General features: G+C 43.3%; 1 protein-coding gene across 4 annotated transcripts in view; it reads left to right on the forward strand.

The window, feature by feature from the left end:
* SRGAP1 (SLIT-ROBO Rho GTPase activating protein 1) overlaps window positions 1-14,513 on the forward strand; it is a 258,624-nt gene that overhangs the window by 193,987 nt on the left and 50,124 nt on the right. For all 4 annotated transcript variants that reach the window (XM_044755489.2, XM_044755491.2, XM_070494908.1 and 1 more), the window contains 2 exons: window positions 10,783-10,980; window positions 11,525-11,609. In XM_044755489.2, coding sequence (XP_044611424.1) covers window positions 10,783-10,980; window positions 11,525-11,609 — 283 coding nt within the window. The remainder of the gene's footprint in view (window positions 1-10,782; window positions 10,981-11,524; window positions 11,610-14,513) is intronic.

Genomic DNA, 14,513 nt, shown 5'->3' on the forward strand with positions numbered 1-14,513 from the left:
TGGGACAGAAAAAAACACAATAATTCACCTTGGTAAAATGAATTATCAAAATTCACTTTAGTACCTTGTCTTATTTTAATTCTACTGGGATGTCTTGAGTTATGTGAATGTGTGTTTGTTTCTGTTAAGAAAGAGTGATCTGTTTCTAGACCGCTATAGTTTGGTCAAAACCCATTGTAGCTTTCTGGCTTCCATTCTTCCTAAAAGAACCAAAACACCCCTTATTCAAACATGTGTATTCAAAATACAACCAGTGTGATTAAGACTGCAGTCTTTGTGTGAAGTCCCACAAATGAGCCTTTCCAGAGGAAAGCTGCTGCTCTCCTGGAGATGTTTTAGACTTAGGATTTTGGCGAGGCATTGCAAAAAACTCCCCTAATGCGGTGTACTGGATTCTGGTAGATCTGTGGTTTGTATGTCTAGTGACTTCCAATTTTTTTTCATGTGTATCCTCCTGCTGTTTTATTTGGAAACATTCTCTAAATTCTAGGAAAAAAGTGTGTTATATACGAGGTCAAAGCTGGCAGCTCACAGACCTGCTTTGCTTGTCTCCTACAGTTGTGCCGGTTAAAAACAGGGAGTCTGGCAGCTCTGGCCCTGCGTTGCCTCATGAAGGCAAGAGCTGGGGTATTTGAATTCTCTTTTGCCCTAGTCGTTCAGCTCCCAATTTTCTTACATTGGACTCGTCCATTTCTGTTACCTGTCTGGCCTCTGTAGGCCTTTGAGTTTGTGACCCTTAATGTATGCCCCTTTGGGCACAATGTGGAGAAGCACAGTGCCCTTATGAACTGATAGAGGCAGGCAATGCTTTCTGAGGGTTCGTTTTTTAAAATTTACCGTAGAGACAAATGAATTGGGTTGTCCACATGTGTCTTGTGAGCATGACTCGTGGTTTATGATTTGTTGGATATGAAACAAATTCACTCTGGTGGATTGGGATTCCCAGTGAAAGTCAAATTGAAATTGGATTTTCGACAGTCAGTAGGTTTCCATAAGTATTGAAGGAGGAAAAGGTGTTTCAATATAGTTCAAGGCTGGAGAATAGGGCACTTTGATTATCACCCAGGTGCTCCTTGGGGATGAGCCAAAGGTGAAGCCGAAGTCATATGACAAGAGCCAACTCCAGGAGTGTTAGATACTGTGGGCCAGCTCATTTCAGTACAGTAAATCTTTGTGGAGCGGCTTCTGCTTTCTGCATATTTTGCCAGGTGTGGAGAGTACAGAAATGAATCAGTCACAGTTAGCGTCTGTCTAGCATAAGAGCCAGACTGTAACAAGTCATTTCTATCAAGTGGAAAATAAGAGACGTAACTTGGGAACAACATAGCAATCATTGCTAATTGGGAGTCCTGTGCAGCACTTTTCTCTACCATATAGAAAGAATTTGCTGGTGATCTTCCACCGATAGAAAGACAGAAAATTGACACATTGGTTTCAAACCAAAATATACAAGTAAAGAAACATGTCTCATTCTCTGCCTCTGCACAAACATATACACACTCATAAGGTCCAAAATTAGCTGGAAAGAGTTCACTTAACTAAAAATAATTATGACCGCCCAGTGGAAAGATCAAAGTTAAGAGAGAATTTCATCCAAGTTTACAAAAGTGTAGATAGTACAGCTGAGTAGAACATGAACCTTTTAACCAAATCTTAAATAACTGCAAATAATGGGCACCATGGGAAACTATGGGGAGCCTTTTTAGAAAGGAGTGTCCATGCTAAGAGCCCACAGACCATATTTGGCCATGAATAAATTTTGTTTGCTCTACAGTGCTTGATTTTTAAAAATTAGTTGCTGTCATTTAAAAATTGGAAGTTTTAGCTAAAAATATTGATTTCTAGCTTCTAAAAAATTAGAAAGTCTGATCACACTAGACCTGCATTTCTGGAGGTCAGTTACTAGCTTGAGCTGAACAATAGATGCTCCCCTTAGACACAGAGTATGTGCTTTCTGTTTGCCATGCTCCCCACTCAGCCCACTTGCCTCATTTTCATTCTTTGCTTGGTGCTTGAAGATGTTTGAGTTTGCAGCACCTGCCTAAAACAGAGAGGGCAGTAAGCATTTGTGAAATGGCCTCAGTATACTCATAAGTAAAGGTTTGAGATGGGCTTGAGTAAATTTGTGGTTGATGCACATTCATAATGGTTTAAGACATTTATTGTCACTTCACAACTTTATGTTTGCCTGTTAAACCTTTTAAAATGAGCTTTCACTTTCATTATGCTTCAAACCTGCATCAGTGGTACCTCAGTCTTACAATTCCAGCCTCCAGTCAACAAATATTTCTCAGTGTCCACTGTGTATTGTGCATCGAACTAGGACAGGGCCTGCTGCCTACACGACTTTATTCCCCATTTTTTGTTTTCCTTTTCTGAAAAGTTTAGAAAACTGTTTTTACTTAACTGTAAAAAGTTAGGAAAACTGGAAAGTTTTCTTAAACTCTGAAGTGCAACATTAATAAATGCTACGTTTAAAGGCAACGCTTTAAAAGCAACCTAAATCTCAATGATCCTTTATACCTTTCTCACTGTAAATATTTTCCAAACTCTTCCCAACCTAATGTGACACAGTCTTGTCCACTTTCTCGAAGTTTACCTTTAACCTTTGTCCTGGGGTTTTCAGCCTAGGGGTGGTTCCTGTTGCTCCTTTCTTTCGCAGCCAGCCTTAGGAGTAATTCCCCCGAGACTGCATTTCCTTTGCTTAGAGTTTCTCCTTCCTGCCCTTATTATACACAGTGAAGAAAAAAAGAAAACTGAATTGCATGAGTAAAGCAATTGTCTTTCTTTTTTTTTAGGACAGCCCTCCTCTTAAGCAATTTGCCCCATTTTCAGACCACTTGTCCCAATATTTGGTCGAGCAAATAGAGCTTTTGTAAGCATGTCACTTCTGTGCTGTGAGTAAAACTTTCTCACTTCTAAAACAACTAGTCTGTCTTAAGTTATGGTAGATTTATCCTCCTGAATTGAATGCAAAAGAGAGAAGCCTATAATTAATTCCTCAGTTAATTTGCAACAATGTTTAGTGAACATCTAGATTTTACTAGCATTGCTTAAAATCTTTCACCAACAGTTTACTAGGGAGTACTTCACAGGCTATTCCAAAAATGAATTTCCTTACACAGGACATTTTCAACAATAATGAACAAGATTTTAGGCAAACATTTGAGACCATTTTCATGGCATGAATAATTGAGGGAAGTAAGAAATATTTTGGCTATACCTCCTACCTAGGGTAGAAAAATTGCATTGCCCCCCAGATTTCCCATAGCACAGTGACTGCAGCTGAATCCCAAGTCATGTAAATCAGAGATCAAACCCTTATGGGCAGCTGTCGGATTCTTTTAAGACTCGGTATAAGATGTGAGCTTGATAACCGTTTAATCACAACTGCTGTTTCTGAACTTCTCTGTGGCTTTAACTTCATTTTTACTTATTTGTTTCTTACTTGCCTGCAGCAAGTTCAGGTTGACAGCAAAGCCTAAGTAAAAGATAACTGCCATTTATCTCTTAAATGATAGCAGCATCTTGGCCAAAAGTGAAAGCAGGATCAACTATCTTTCCTGAAAACACGTATTTTTGGAAACAGTATGTATCTATCTATTTTTTGTTTCAAATAAGTTTTAACTCGCTGGGCCTTGATTCAGAAGAATACCAAGGGGAATGAGGAGAGTTTCTAGAAAGGGTCTAAAAATGAGTCATGGGGTAGAGCAGCCCGAAGAAGATGGCAGAGCTCAAGGTGATTGTCAGAACAGGAACACAGGCTGGCGGTGTGTGTTGAACACTTCTTGGGCGTCTGTGGATTTGAAAGGAGGAGGACGTCAACTTCCATCAGTCATTCAGCGAACTTTTTTGACAGTCTACTGTGTTCCAGGCACTGTGCTAGTGACTGAGGTATTAAGTTAATAAGCTGTCCCTGGCCTCACAGTGCTCCCACTGGAGATGGAAAACATAACACTCTAAACAGTGTGGCAGGTGCTTGCGAGAAATGGGTTTAGGATCCTCAGACCACGCTTGGTATCAGGTCCCCCCGGATGGGTCGTTAAATCAGAGTCAGGACTGCAGCAACACAGGTTTTCTAAGACAGGACTGAAGCAGAGATGTTGCTCAGAAAGCCCTGGGCAATAATGAGGTTTTCTTCTTTGGATTAAGGTGTATTATTGCTGAGAATGAATTTTGTTCAAAAAGTCAGGAGAGCCCAGTATTTGTAAATGTCCCCTTAAATGCAAGTGTATAGATTCTTAGTGTGAATGCCTCTGGAATAGTGATATGACCCTCCCCGAAAGCTTCTGGGGGGGAGCAGAAATTGGACTGTTTTTCCACATCTGGCAACACCTTACCCAGCACAGACATGGTCACTGGCATCCGTACCCCCCATTAAGGTACCAGGAGCCAAGGCCATGGCCAGGTGCTCTGCCTCTGCTCCTGCCTTCTGTGGCCTGTGCTGGCAGTAAGTTTCTGTATCCTTGGCTAATTAACTATGGCATTAATCCAAGCTATGTATGTGCGCATGCATACATGGTCTCTCTCTGCTAATTTTTAATACATCTGAAATGATACAGTGCTATAATTGAAGTCCATACAAGGTCACTGATGGCGAGGAGGGCTAGTTGGGTGGGGAGGGGAAGGCAGGGCTGGGGTCACCTTCACAGATGGAGTGATAAGTCTTAAAGGATAAACAGGCCTGCACCAGGGGCAAGATGCCATAAAATAATGTGTGTTAGGAGTTGTATGGTGTTCCCCCAAAATTCATATGTTGAAGTCCTCACCCCAAGTACTTCAGAATATGACCTTATTTGAAGATAGGGTATTCACGGAGGTAATCCAGTTAAAGTGAGGTCATTAGAGTGGGTCTTAATCCGCTGTGACTGGTGTACTTACAAAACGGGAAATTTGGACACGGAAACATGGATGGAAAGAAGACAGTGTGAAGAGACATAAAAGACAGCCATTTCCAAGCCAAGGAGACAGGCCTGGAACAGAGCCTTCCTTCATGGCCCTCAGAAGGAACCAACCCTGCCAACACCTTGATCTCAGATTTCCAGCCACCAGAACTGCAAGGCAGTAAACTTCTGTTGTTTCAGCCCCCCAGCCTGTGGTAATTTGTGATGGCACCCCTAGAAAGCTAATACAATGAGTTTGGAGAATGAAACTACCAAACAACTTCCTTGCTTTCTCCAATGACCGTAGTGTCCTAGGAGAACAAAGGCTGAAGAGCCAGTCTGCAGAAGCCCGCGGAAGTCTCGTCTCCCGCCATTTGCTTTGGTCTGCGTCTTAGGGTCCAGGCCACCTGGGCACTCCTCCAGGGCAGTACAGTCTTTGGGTTTTTCCTAATTCCTTGTCACGTTTTTGGCCTCTCCTTCTACCAAACCTGCTGCTAATGGGGAGTCATTACAAGCCTCGTATTAGCTGTTTCGTGTTTGCCTCGTTATATTCCCCCTTGTGACTTATTAACATGGCTTGTGTGTGTCAGAAGCCAGTGTTATTCTTCGTTGAGAACATCCCCTGGGATAATGTGGTCCCAGCCATCGTGTCTGGTGTTTTCTGTCACATCCTTTATTCCTCCTGACAATGCCAAATTAAACCCTGACACCCTTGCTTCTGAGAAGCAAGTTGAGAAAAGAAGAAAAACAGTGTTGTTGACGATGACACGGAATCACATGGCGGCTGCTGGGTCCACAGTAGGGTCCACAGTTTGTGGGCCTGTTACCAAGGGCTCCAGCGAGCCTGGATCCCTGGGCAGACAGTACTGCCTCCAAAACCTCGGTCAGTAAGTCTGGTGCTGGGACAGGGGTCCACTTCAGGGACCACAGTTGGTCCACAGATAGCATATCTATTACCAGGTGCCTGAATGAGTGTGGCATCTGCCATGTCATGGGACAGGTCCCTGGCTGGGCAGGACTGGCCTCAGACCACAGCTGAGCACAGCTGGAAGTGAGTCACAGGTCCTTCAGGGTTCACAGCCAGGACCAAGGTCTGCAGGCCTGCCTCTGGGGGGGTGCAGATGAGCATGTCTCCCTCCAGGTCCCTGGGTGGGCAGGACCACACCTGGACTGCTGCTGAGAGGGACCCGAGCCAGGTTACAGGGCTGCTTCTAGATCCAAAGTTGGACCGAGGTTGGTAGGCCTGCCTCTGGGAATACGAATGGGCTTGTCTTTTGGTAGGTCTTTGGGCAGGCATGACTTCTCATAGACCATTGCTAAGAGCTATTGGAACCATGTTACAGGCCGCATCATTGTCCACAGTTGGACCAACGTTGGTGGGCCTGCTTCCATAAGAACAGACGGACGTGTCTCCTGCCTGGTCACTTGTCAAGAAGAAGTGCTCCCAGGCTGTAGCTGGCTCATCTGGAGCCAGGTTACAGGGCCACCTCAAGATCTGCAGTCAGACCAAGGTTGGCAGACCTGCTCCTGGAAGCATGGATGGCCATGTCTCCCATTGGGTCCCTGGGTATGCAGAACTAGTCCTGGGCTGTGGCTAGGAGGGGCTAGAGCAGAGTTACAGGACCACTTCAAGATCTGCAGGTGGACCGAGGTAAGCAGGTCTGCCTCCGGGAGCACGGACAAGTGTACCTTCCAGCAGGTTCCTGGGTACATAGGACTGCTCCCGGACCAGGGCTGAGAGAGACTGGAACTGCATCATGGGCTGCTGCAGGGTCCACAGCTAGGACCAAGGTCAGTGGGCCTGTTACTTGAGAAATAGGTGGGCGTGATGCCTCCTGGGTCCCTTGGTGGATGGTGCTAGTGGGCAGGACCAAGGCCAAAAAGGACCACAGCTGAGTGCACAGGGGGACAGGGCTGTTTCCACACCTATAGTAGGGATCACGGTTGGCACGCCTGCCACCTGGGCACAGGCCTGCCTTCTCAAATCAGTTCTCCTCAGTCTTGGGCTCCACCAAGGTTTTGCAGGCTCCTACCTGGATGTACTTTTGTCAATGGATGGCTACCAAATTATTGTTGCTGTGGGTGATGTGAGCAGGGGACCTCCTATTTCATAGTCTTGCCCATGTCACCTCTAGGGTGGGGAGTCTTCATTCAGCCTGTAGGTATACAATCATGACTTCCTTAAAGTAACTACTTACCATATTGTGTTTTTAGTGATCTTCAATATGCTTTTCTCCAATAATATCTATCCTTTGTATTGTGCATATCCCCAGAAATAATGACTAAGTCTGTTAAATTTCTTGGCCTCCTTTTTGAACTTATTCTATCACATGACCTCTTTAAGCATCTGAACTAGCACTGATTGCTGTTGTTTCTCCCCTAAACGGTATTTTGTTGTTTTTAAAAAAATGATAATTGAAAATATTTCTACTTTCTGTAATTGTGGACTGAATCACTCAGCTGATTCTTTCAGATTTCACTGTCCAGGACGAGGTGCATGGCCAAACCTGAAGCCCATGACACAGGGAACCATATGTTCTCAAAAGGAAGAGCATCACATATTTTGAACAGAAATAAAATCCAGTGATTCTGAACTTAGTGTCCCTAATGGCATGGAAAAATAAATATTCTCTCTGGAGGGTGATAACCTCACTCTAGACCTCAAATAACTCTCCAGAAAATGTCCAGCAAAAATAACTAGGCATGACTAGACAAGAAACCATGAGTGATAGAATAAATTACAGACAAAGAGACATACTCACAGGAACTCCAAATATTGAGATTATCAGAAATAAACTGTAAAAGAGCTACTTTACTGTGTTCAAAGAGATAAAAGCCAAGCTTAGATTTTAGCAGGGAACTATAACCTATAACAGTGAAATAACAGATTTGAAAATGGACCACACAGATATGCCAGAACTGAGAATACAATAACCCAAATTAATGAATCAGTGGATGGTTTTAACATCAGATGAGACACAGCTGAAGAGTGAATTATGAAAATGGAAGACAAGTCAGAAGAAAATAATCAAAATGCAGCATGGAAAAAGAAGAAGATAGAAAATATGAAGAGAGAGAGAAGAGTAAGAGATATAGAGAACACAGTGATGTTTAGCATACTAATTAAATTCCCAGGAATAAAAATGATAAAAAAAGAAAGTAGAGACAATATAAAGATATTTATATAAAGATATTTTTGTTTTATAAAAATAAATCCAAAGATAAAGGCTGAAAATTTATCAGAGCTTACGAAAAACATCACACAATTCAAGAAGTCCAAAAAAGTTCCAGGTAGAATATATTTTAAAAATCCTTACTTAGGGCTGGCCCCATGGCCTAGTGGTTAAATTTGGCACACTCCGCTTTGGTGGCCCCTGTTCGGTTCCCCAGGCATGGACCTGCAGCACTCGGTGGTGGCCATCCTGTGGCAGCGTCCCACATACAAAATAGAGGAAGATTGTCACAGCTGTTAGCTCAGGGTGAGTCTTCCTCAGCAAGAAAAAAAAAAAATTCCTACCTGGACACATCATGGTTAAACTGTAGGAAACGTTAAAAGCAGCTGGAGAAAGAAAGGAAAGTTCATTCAAACTAGTGATAGACTGACCGCAAACTTCTCACTCAACAGGAACATAGAAGCCACAAGAAAGCACAGTTGATATTGTCAAGAAGATAACTACTGACCAGCAAAAATATCTTTCCTAAATGAAGGTGAAATAAAAGACATTTTCAAGTCAACGAAAACAGAGTTCACCACGAGCAGACTCACACTAAAAAGAATTTCTAAAGGGAGGATGCTCTTAAAAATATAACGAATGGAGGGGCTGGCCCCGTGGCCGAGTGGTTAAGTTCGCGCGCTCTGCTGCAGGCGGCCCAGTGTTTCATTGGTTCGAATCCTGGGCGCGGACGTGGCACTGCTCATCAGACCACGCTGAGGCAGCGTCCCACATGCCACAACTAGAAGAACCCACAACGAAGAATACACAACTATGTACCGGGGGGCGTTGGGGAGAAAAAGGAAAAAATAAAATCTTTAAAAAAATATATATATATATAACGAATGGAGATCAAAGAATGTAATAAATATGTGGATAAAGTTAAATGAATACTGACTATATATAACACCTCATGTCTTGTATTTAAATATATGTAGATATTTACATATGTATCCTCGTATAGTACATTGAAGATATAGCAGACAAATCAGGAGAAGTCAATGGAGTTAGGAGGTTCTAAACGCTGTGTGTTGTCTGGGGAAAGGGTAAAGCTATTGATTTACGTTGGACTTTGATAAGCAAAGGTGGAGTGCGACCTAAATGTGGAAGACAAACTTGAAATCTCCTAGAAGATAACATACAACAGTATCTTTATGGTCATGAGATGGGAAAATATTTCCTAAATAAGACACAAAAAGTACTAACCCTAGAGGAAAAGACTGGCAAATTGGTTACATTAAAATTAGAGACTGTTCATCTAGACACTACAGAAAGAGTGAAAAGCCAGAGCACAGAGTGGGAAAACATATTTGCAACACATGTAACTCACAGAAAACTTGTATCCATATCTATAACTAAGTTAGAAAAGGACTCATAATCCAATAGAAAATTGGGCAAGAGATTTGAACAGTCTTTCCAAGAGAGGTAATCCAGATTGCCTTAAACGTATGATAATGTGGCCAAGCTTAGTGATCAGAGAAGCGCATATGAAAACCACAATGAGATAACCACTACACACCCAACAAAATGGTTTAAATTTAAAAAAACTGAAAATACCACCTCTTGTGGAAGTGGAGTAACAGGAATTCCCCTGCTGTGCTAGTGGGAATACAAATTAGAACATTAATTTTGGAAAACAGTCTGGCATACCCTGTAAAGCAGCAATGCTACTCATGTATGTGGCCCAACAAAAATGTGTTCATAGCGGTGTGATTCATTATGGCCCCAAACTAGAATAAGTCATCTGTCAACAGTAAAAGGGATGAATTATGATATATTCTTGCAATGAATATTCAGCAGTGAAACACTATATTCACACACAAGAAATGAATAAATCTTACTACATAAAGTTGAGCAGAAGAATCAGGACAAAAATCACACATGCTGTGGGATTCCGTTTATATAAAGTACAAAAAGGACAAAACTAATATATGATGTTGGAAATCAGGGTAGTGGCCACCTTTGAGGAGGAGAACGGGGCGGGGTGTGGTGATTGAGAGAAGCACGGGGTACTCGTCACGCTCTGTATATCTTGATCTGACCGGTGGTCACGGAAGTGTGTTCACTTTGTGATAATTCATCAAGCTTTACTCTTAGGGTCTGTGCATTTTTCTGTATGTAGTTTTACCTGAGTTAAAAAGGCTATTTAGGGGCTGGCTCCGTGGCCAAGTGGTTGGGTTCGTGCGCTCCGCTCCGGTGGCCCAGGGTTTGGATCCTGGGCACAGACATGGCACCGCTCATCAGGCCGCTTTGAGGCGGCATCCCACATCCCACAACTAGAAGGACCTGCAACTAAGATATACAACTGTGTACAGGGGGGGTTTGGGGAGATAAAGCAGAAAAAAAAAAAAAGATTGGCAGCAGTTGTTAGCCCAGGTGCCACTCTTAAAAAAAAAAATTAAAAAGTCTATTTAAAACCAAAAAAATGTAATTGAGAGCATACCCTGTAATACATGGGATTTGTAAGGACTCATATAAGGTAATATCCTCCTCAGGATAATTTTGAAGAAAGCCTCTCCTTGCACTGGTGATGGGGGTGTCGTTTACCTGTCTCTCTCCCCTGATAGACTCAGCCTCTTGGGCAGGGCCTGTGTCCTCACCTCTGCCTGACAGAGGGGATTCTCACTGAGTGTTTGTGGGATTCACGAAATGACGTACTAGTGGGAGGAATGTGTTCCCGTTCCCAGGTTAAGAAAACGACTGAGGCCACCTTGCAGACGATACAAGATATGGTCACCATCGAGGACTACGATGTCTCTGAATGCTTCCAGCACAGTCGCTCCACCGAGTCTGTGAAGTCTACCGTCTCAGAAACGTACCTGAGTAAGCCCAGCATCGCCAAGAGAAGAGCGAACCAGCAGGAGACGGAGCAGTTCTACTTCATGGTGTGTCCACTCCGTCCCCAGCCAGTCTTGGCGCTCAGATCTGGGGTCTCCAGACTCTGCTTCTGGAGTTACGTCAGAATCCCCCAGGCTTCTTTGTTAAAATATGGACTCCTGTCTACCCTCAGGGTTCCTGATTCAGTCGGTCTGGGATACGGTTTAGGAGTGAGTACTTTTTTAAAAGCTCCCCAGGTGTTCAGATATGCAAACAAATTTAGCAAGGAAAATTTACAGAATGCTCTGAAACACAACACTCTTAAACAGGGTACACTTCAACTTGAATGTACAAACTTGTCACCAGGAGAAGGTGACTCCACCAGGCAGGTTCCGATGCCAGGAGGTCTGAGGAGGGAGGGACCCGAGAGCCTGCCCCTCTGATAGGCTCCCACGTGGTGGCTGATGCTGCTGGTCTGCATCGGACCACACTGTGAGTAGAAGCTTCTAGGATCTAGAAGATAAAAGTGGCTGGATTTTAGATACCGTGTGGGAAGTTCTTTGACATTGAATAATAATTTTAAAAGTTAAAAATGAATCTTCCCTTTTACAGAAACTCCGAGAGTATTTGGAAGGGAGTAATCTCATCACCAAACTTCAGGCCAAGCATGACTTGTTGCAGAGGACCCTTGGAGAAGGTCAGTGATTTGAAACAGATGGGGAGATGGCGTGGCTTGTGGATTGCTCATATGTATTCCATGTAGAGTGAGACGCAGGGACTTGGCGTGTTGAGAAACAGTGAACGCTGTATGTTTAGATGTGGTTTTATCTGTATCGATAATAATCAGATTCTCCCTGGAACTCTTTTCTTTGTAACCTTGGCGCTGACCTTGAGGAAGAACAGTGGAATCGAGGGAGGGCTGAGGAGGCCTCTTCAGAGCAGGTGCTCCTAACCGTGGAAGAATCTGCACGAGCAGCACCTGCTCCCACCTGCTGACCCCCCCAGTCACTTCTTCTTTCCCTTCCCGGCCTTCTCTGCTCTCCCAGCCCCCCTCATTTCTCTTAATGAGCCAGTATTTGTTGTCCCATCTCTTGCGTTTTGGAACCCTAGAAGCCAGTTAAACCAGTTTGGGTGATCTGTTCTTCTTTCCGTTGGCATTGGTTTTAGTTGAGAAGCAATCTGATTACATTAAGTATATTGCTCTATCTGGTAATAGTAATAAAACAGCACCAATAGCTGCCCCTGGTAGAAGGCTTTCTCTGCCAGGCATTGTTGGGAACTGTATATTTAACTGCGCGCTATTAATTTTCTCATCTTTACAGGCAAGAAAACTGAGGGAGAAAAAGGATTATAGGCAAAGGGGATTGTGTAATGTTATCGTTTCTCTCTTCATCTTCATGAAATTTAAAAGGAAAAAAATAAATACAAGGGGCCGGCCTGGTGGCATAGTGGTTAGGTTCGCCCACTCTGCTTCAGCAGCCAGAGGTTCATGGGTTCGGATCCCATGTGTGGACCTATGCACCGCTTTTCAAGCCGTGCTGTGGCGGGTGTCCCACATGTAAAATAGAGGAAGATGTGCACAGATGTTAGGTCAGGACCAATCTTCCTCAGCAAAAGAAGGAGGATTGGCAGCAGATGTTAGCTCAGGGCTAATCTTCCTCAGTCAGTCAATCAATACATAAATACGTACAGACAGACGTACATATGTAGTCCCTGTCCTAAGTGCCTCATAGTCTGTAACTTTAATTCTTTTATTCACACTAGATCCTGCTGAAAGTTATAAAAAGCAAATGGGAATACAGATGGGAATGAGAAATGAGGGGGCTGAGTTGTGTGAATAACTCAGGCCAAAAAGGGATTGCTGCTCTTGACCTAAACTCTTGCCTCCTAACATTCTAGAACCTTCTTGCCCATAAAGCAGTGTTTCTATCACCTTATCTTCTGGTTTCCTCCACAGGACCCGTTATTCTCAGGGAATGACCACATGGCGAAAGGTCATCGTGACCTAAGAATCCATGTATTACAGACAGGATGCCAGATTCTAAGATAAAAGGCTGGTTTCACTTAGAAAAAAAATTAACCTTTAAACTACTAAAAAGTGTCTTAAAAAATAAAATAACCCAACACAATATGTGAACTTTCATTAGATTCTGAATCAAAAAGCAAAAATTATAAAAGACATTTTAAGGACAATTGGGAAAATTTAAATATAGAATATATTGAATGATACCATTGAATTAGTATTAGTTTTTCTAGATATGATAATGGTATTATGGTTATGAAGGATAACATTCTTATTCTTAAGGAATGCTTGCTGAGTGTCATAATGTCTGAGACTTACTTTCAAATAGTTCAGGAAAAAAGAAAGAGAACGCCAAAGAAAAGGAAATAAAGCCATTATGGCAAAATCTTAACAACTGGGAAATCCAATTGAAGGGTATGTGAACACTCCTTGTGCTCATCTTTCAACTCTTCTGTAACAGAGGTTTGAACTTTAAAAAACACACACACACACAACTTTTTTTCTTTGAATAGTTTTCATGCTTCAGCAATCATGTCCCCTTTTTTTCTCTTTTTTCCCCCCATAGTATCATATAAGGTCTTTTTTTTCTTTTCTCCATTTTGCACAAATGCCTGATATTTCAGTGGTGCCCCCAAGGTCAGCTGCCAGAAGCATAAATGCCTTTATGCAGAAAGCATTGTACCAAAGCATAAATTATCGTAAGTGGAGACGAATGCTGGCAGGCACCGAGTCCCTCCCTACAGGACCGGAGATAGCACTCTGGAAACTGAGTTGGAGGGGATTCAGTTGTGGATGCATTCATTCCGGGCGTTGCATGCACACTCGTGTTGCTATGCTTGGGGTCACACTCTGAAGCCTTTATGGTGCTCATTCAACATAGATTCCCTTATGTCTTCCTGGAGAGAGGGCCCTAACAGTCAATATTATTTGACATGCCATTATTGGATGGGGCTCTATTTTAGCCAGTTTGCTGAATCCATATGCCAGATTCCGACTTTAGCCACTGACCTGTGTCTCTACTGAAAGTTCAGTTCTACTGAAAGGCTCTATTGTACCTTGTGAACTCTAAGCCAGCCTTTCTTTATCTTGGGATTTCTTTCAGTGGGTTCTGGTGTCCTAGTGACCCAGCTGTGTTCAGGTGTACCAGGCCTTCACTGGACTAGATTTATTCTGCATAAGAAACTGGCTGTCCTCATCCAGTGGCAGCAGACACGCTGGCCTCTGCCCACTGTGTGCAGACCTCTCTGCTCCCTGGCCATGCCCCACGTGCAGGCTGGGCAGCACACCAGTTGTTGGTCCCTGCCTGGGCTTGATGCTGGCAGCTTTGCCCAGAGAAAAGCCGAGCGTGGAGGACATGCCCCCCTTTTAGCTCAACCATTGGGAGCGGGCTGGCCTTCCACGCAAGTCCTGTTCACATTAATAGGCTTACACCAGGGAGACTAGGAGAGTTAATGGCGCTTGTCCCGCAGTGAGATAATCCGACGGTGAGCCCTTGTGAAGGAATCCAAGTCTGGGTTTGGCTAATTAAGTTAGTAACACAGGATTAAATGAGATGTTTGGGGACAGTCCTGACTTTTT

The sequence above is a fragment of the Equus asinus genome, chromosome 22, assembly GCF_041296235.1.
Source record: "Equus asinus isolate D_3611 breed Donkey chromosome 22, EquAss-T2T_v2, whole genome shotgun sequence".
Lineage (NCBI taxonomy): Eukaryota > Metazoa > Chordata > Mammalia > Perissodactyla > Equidae > Equus > Equus asinus.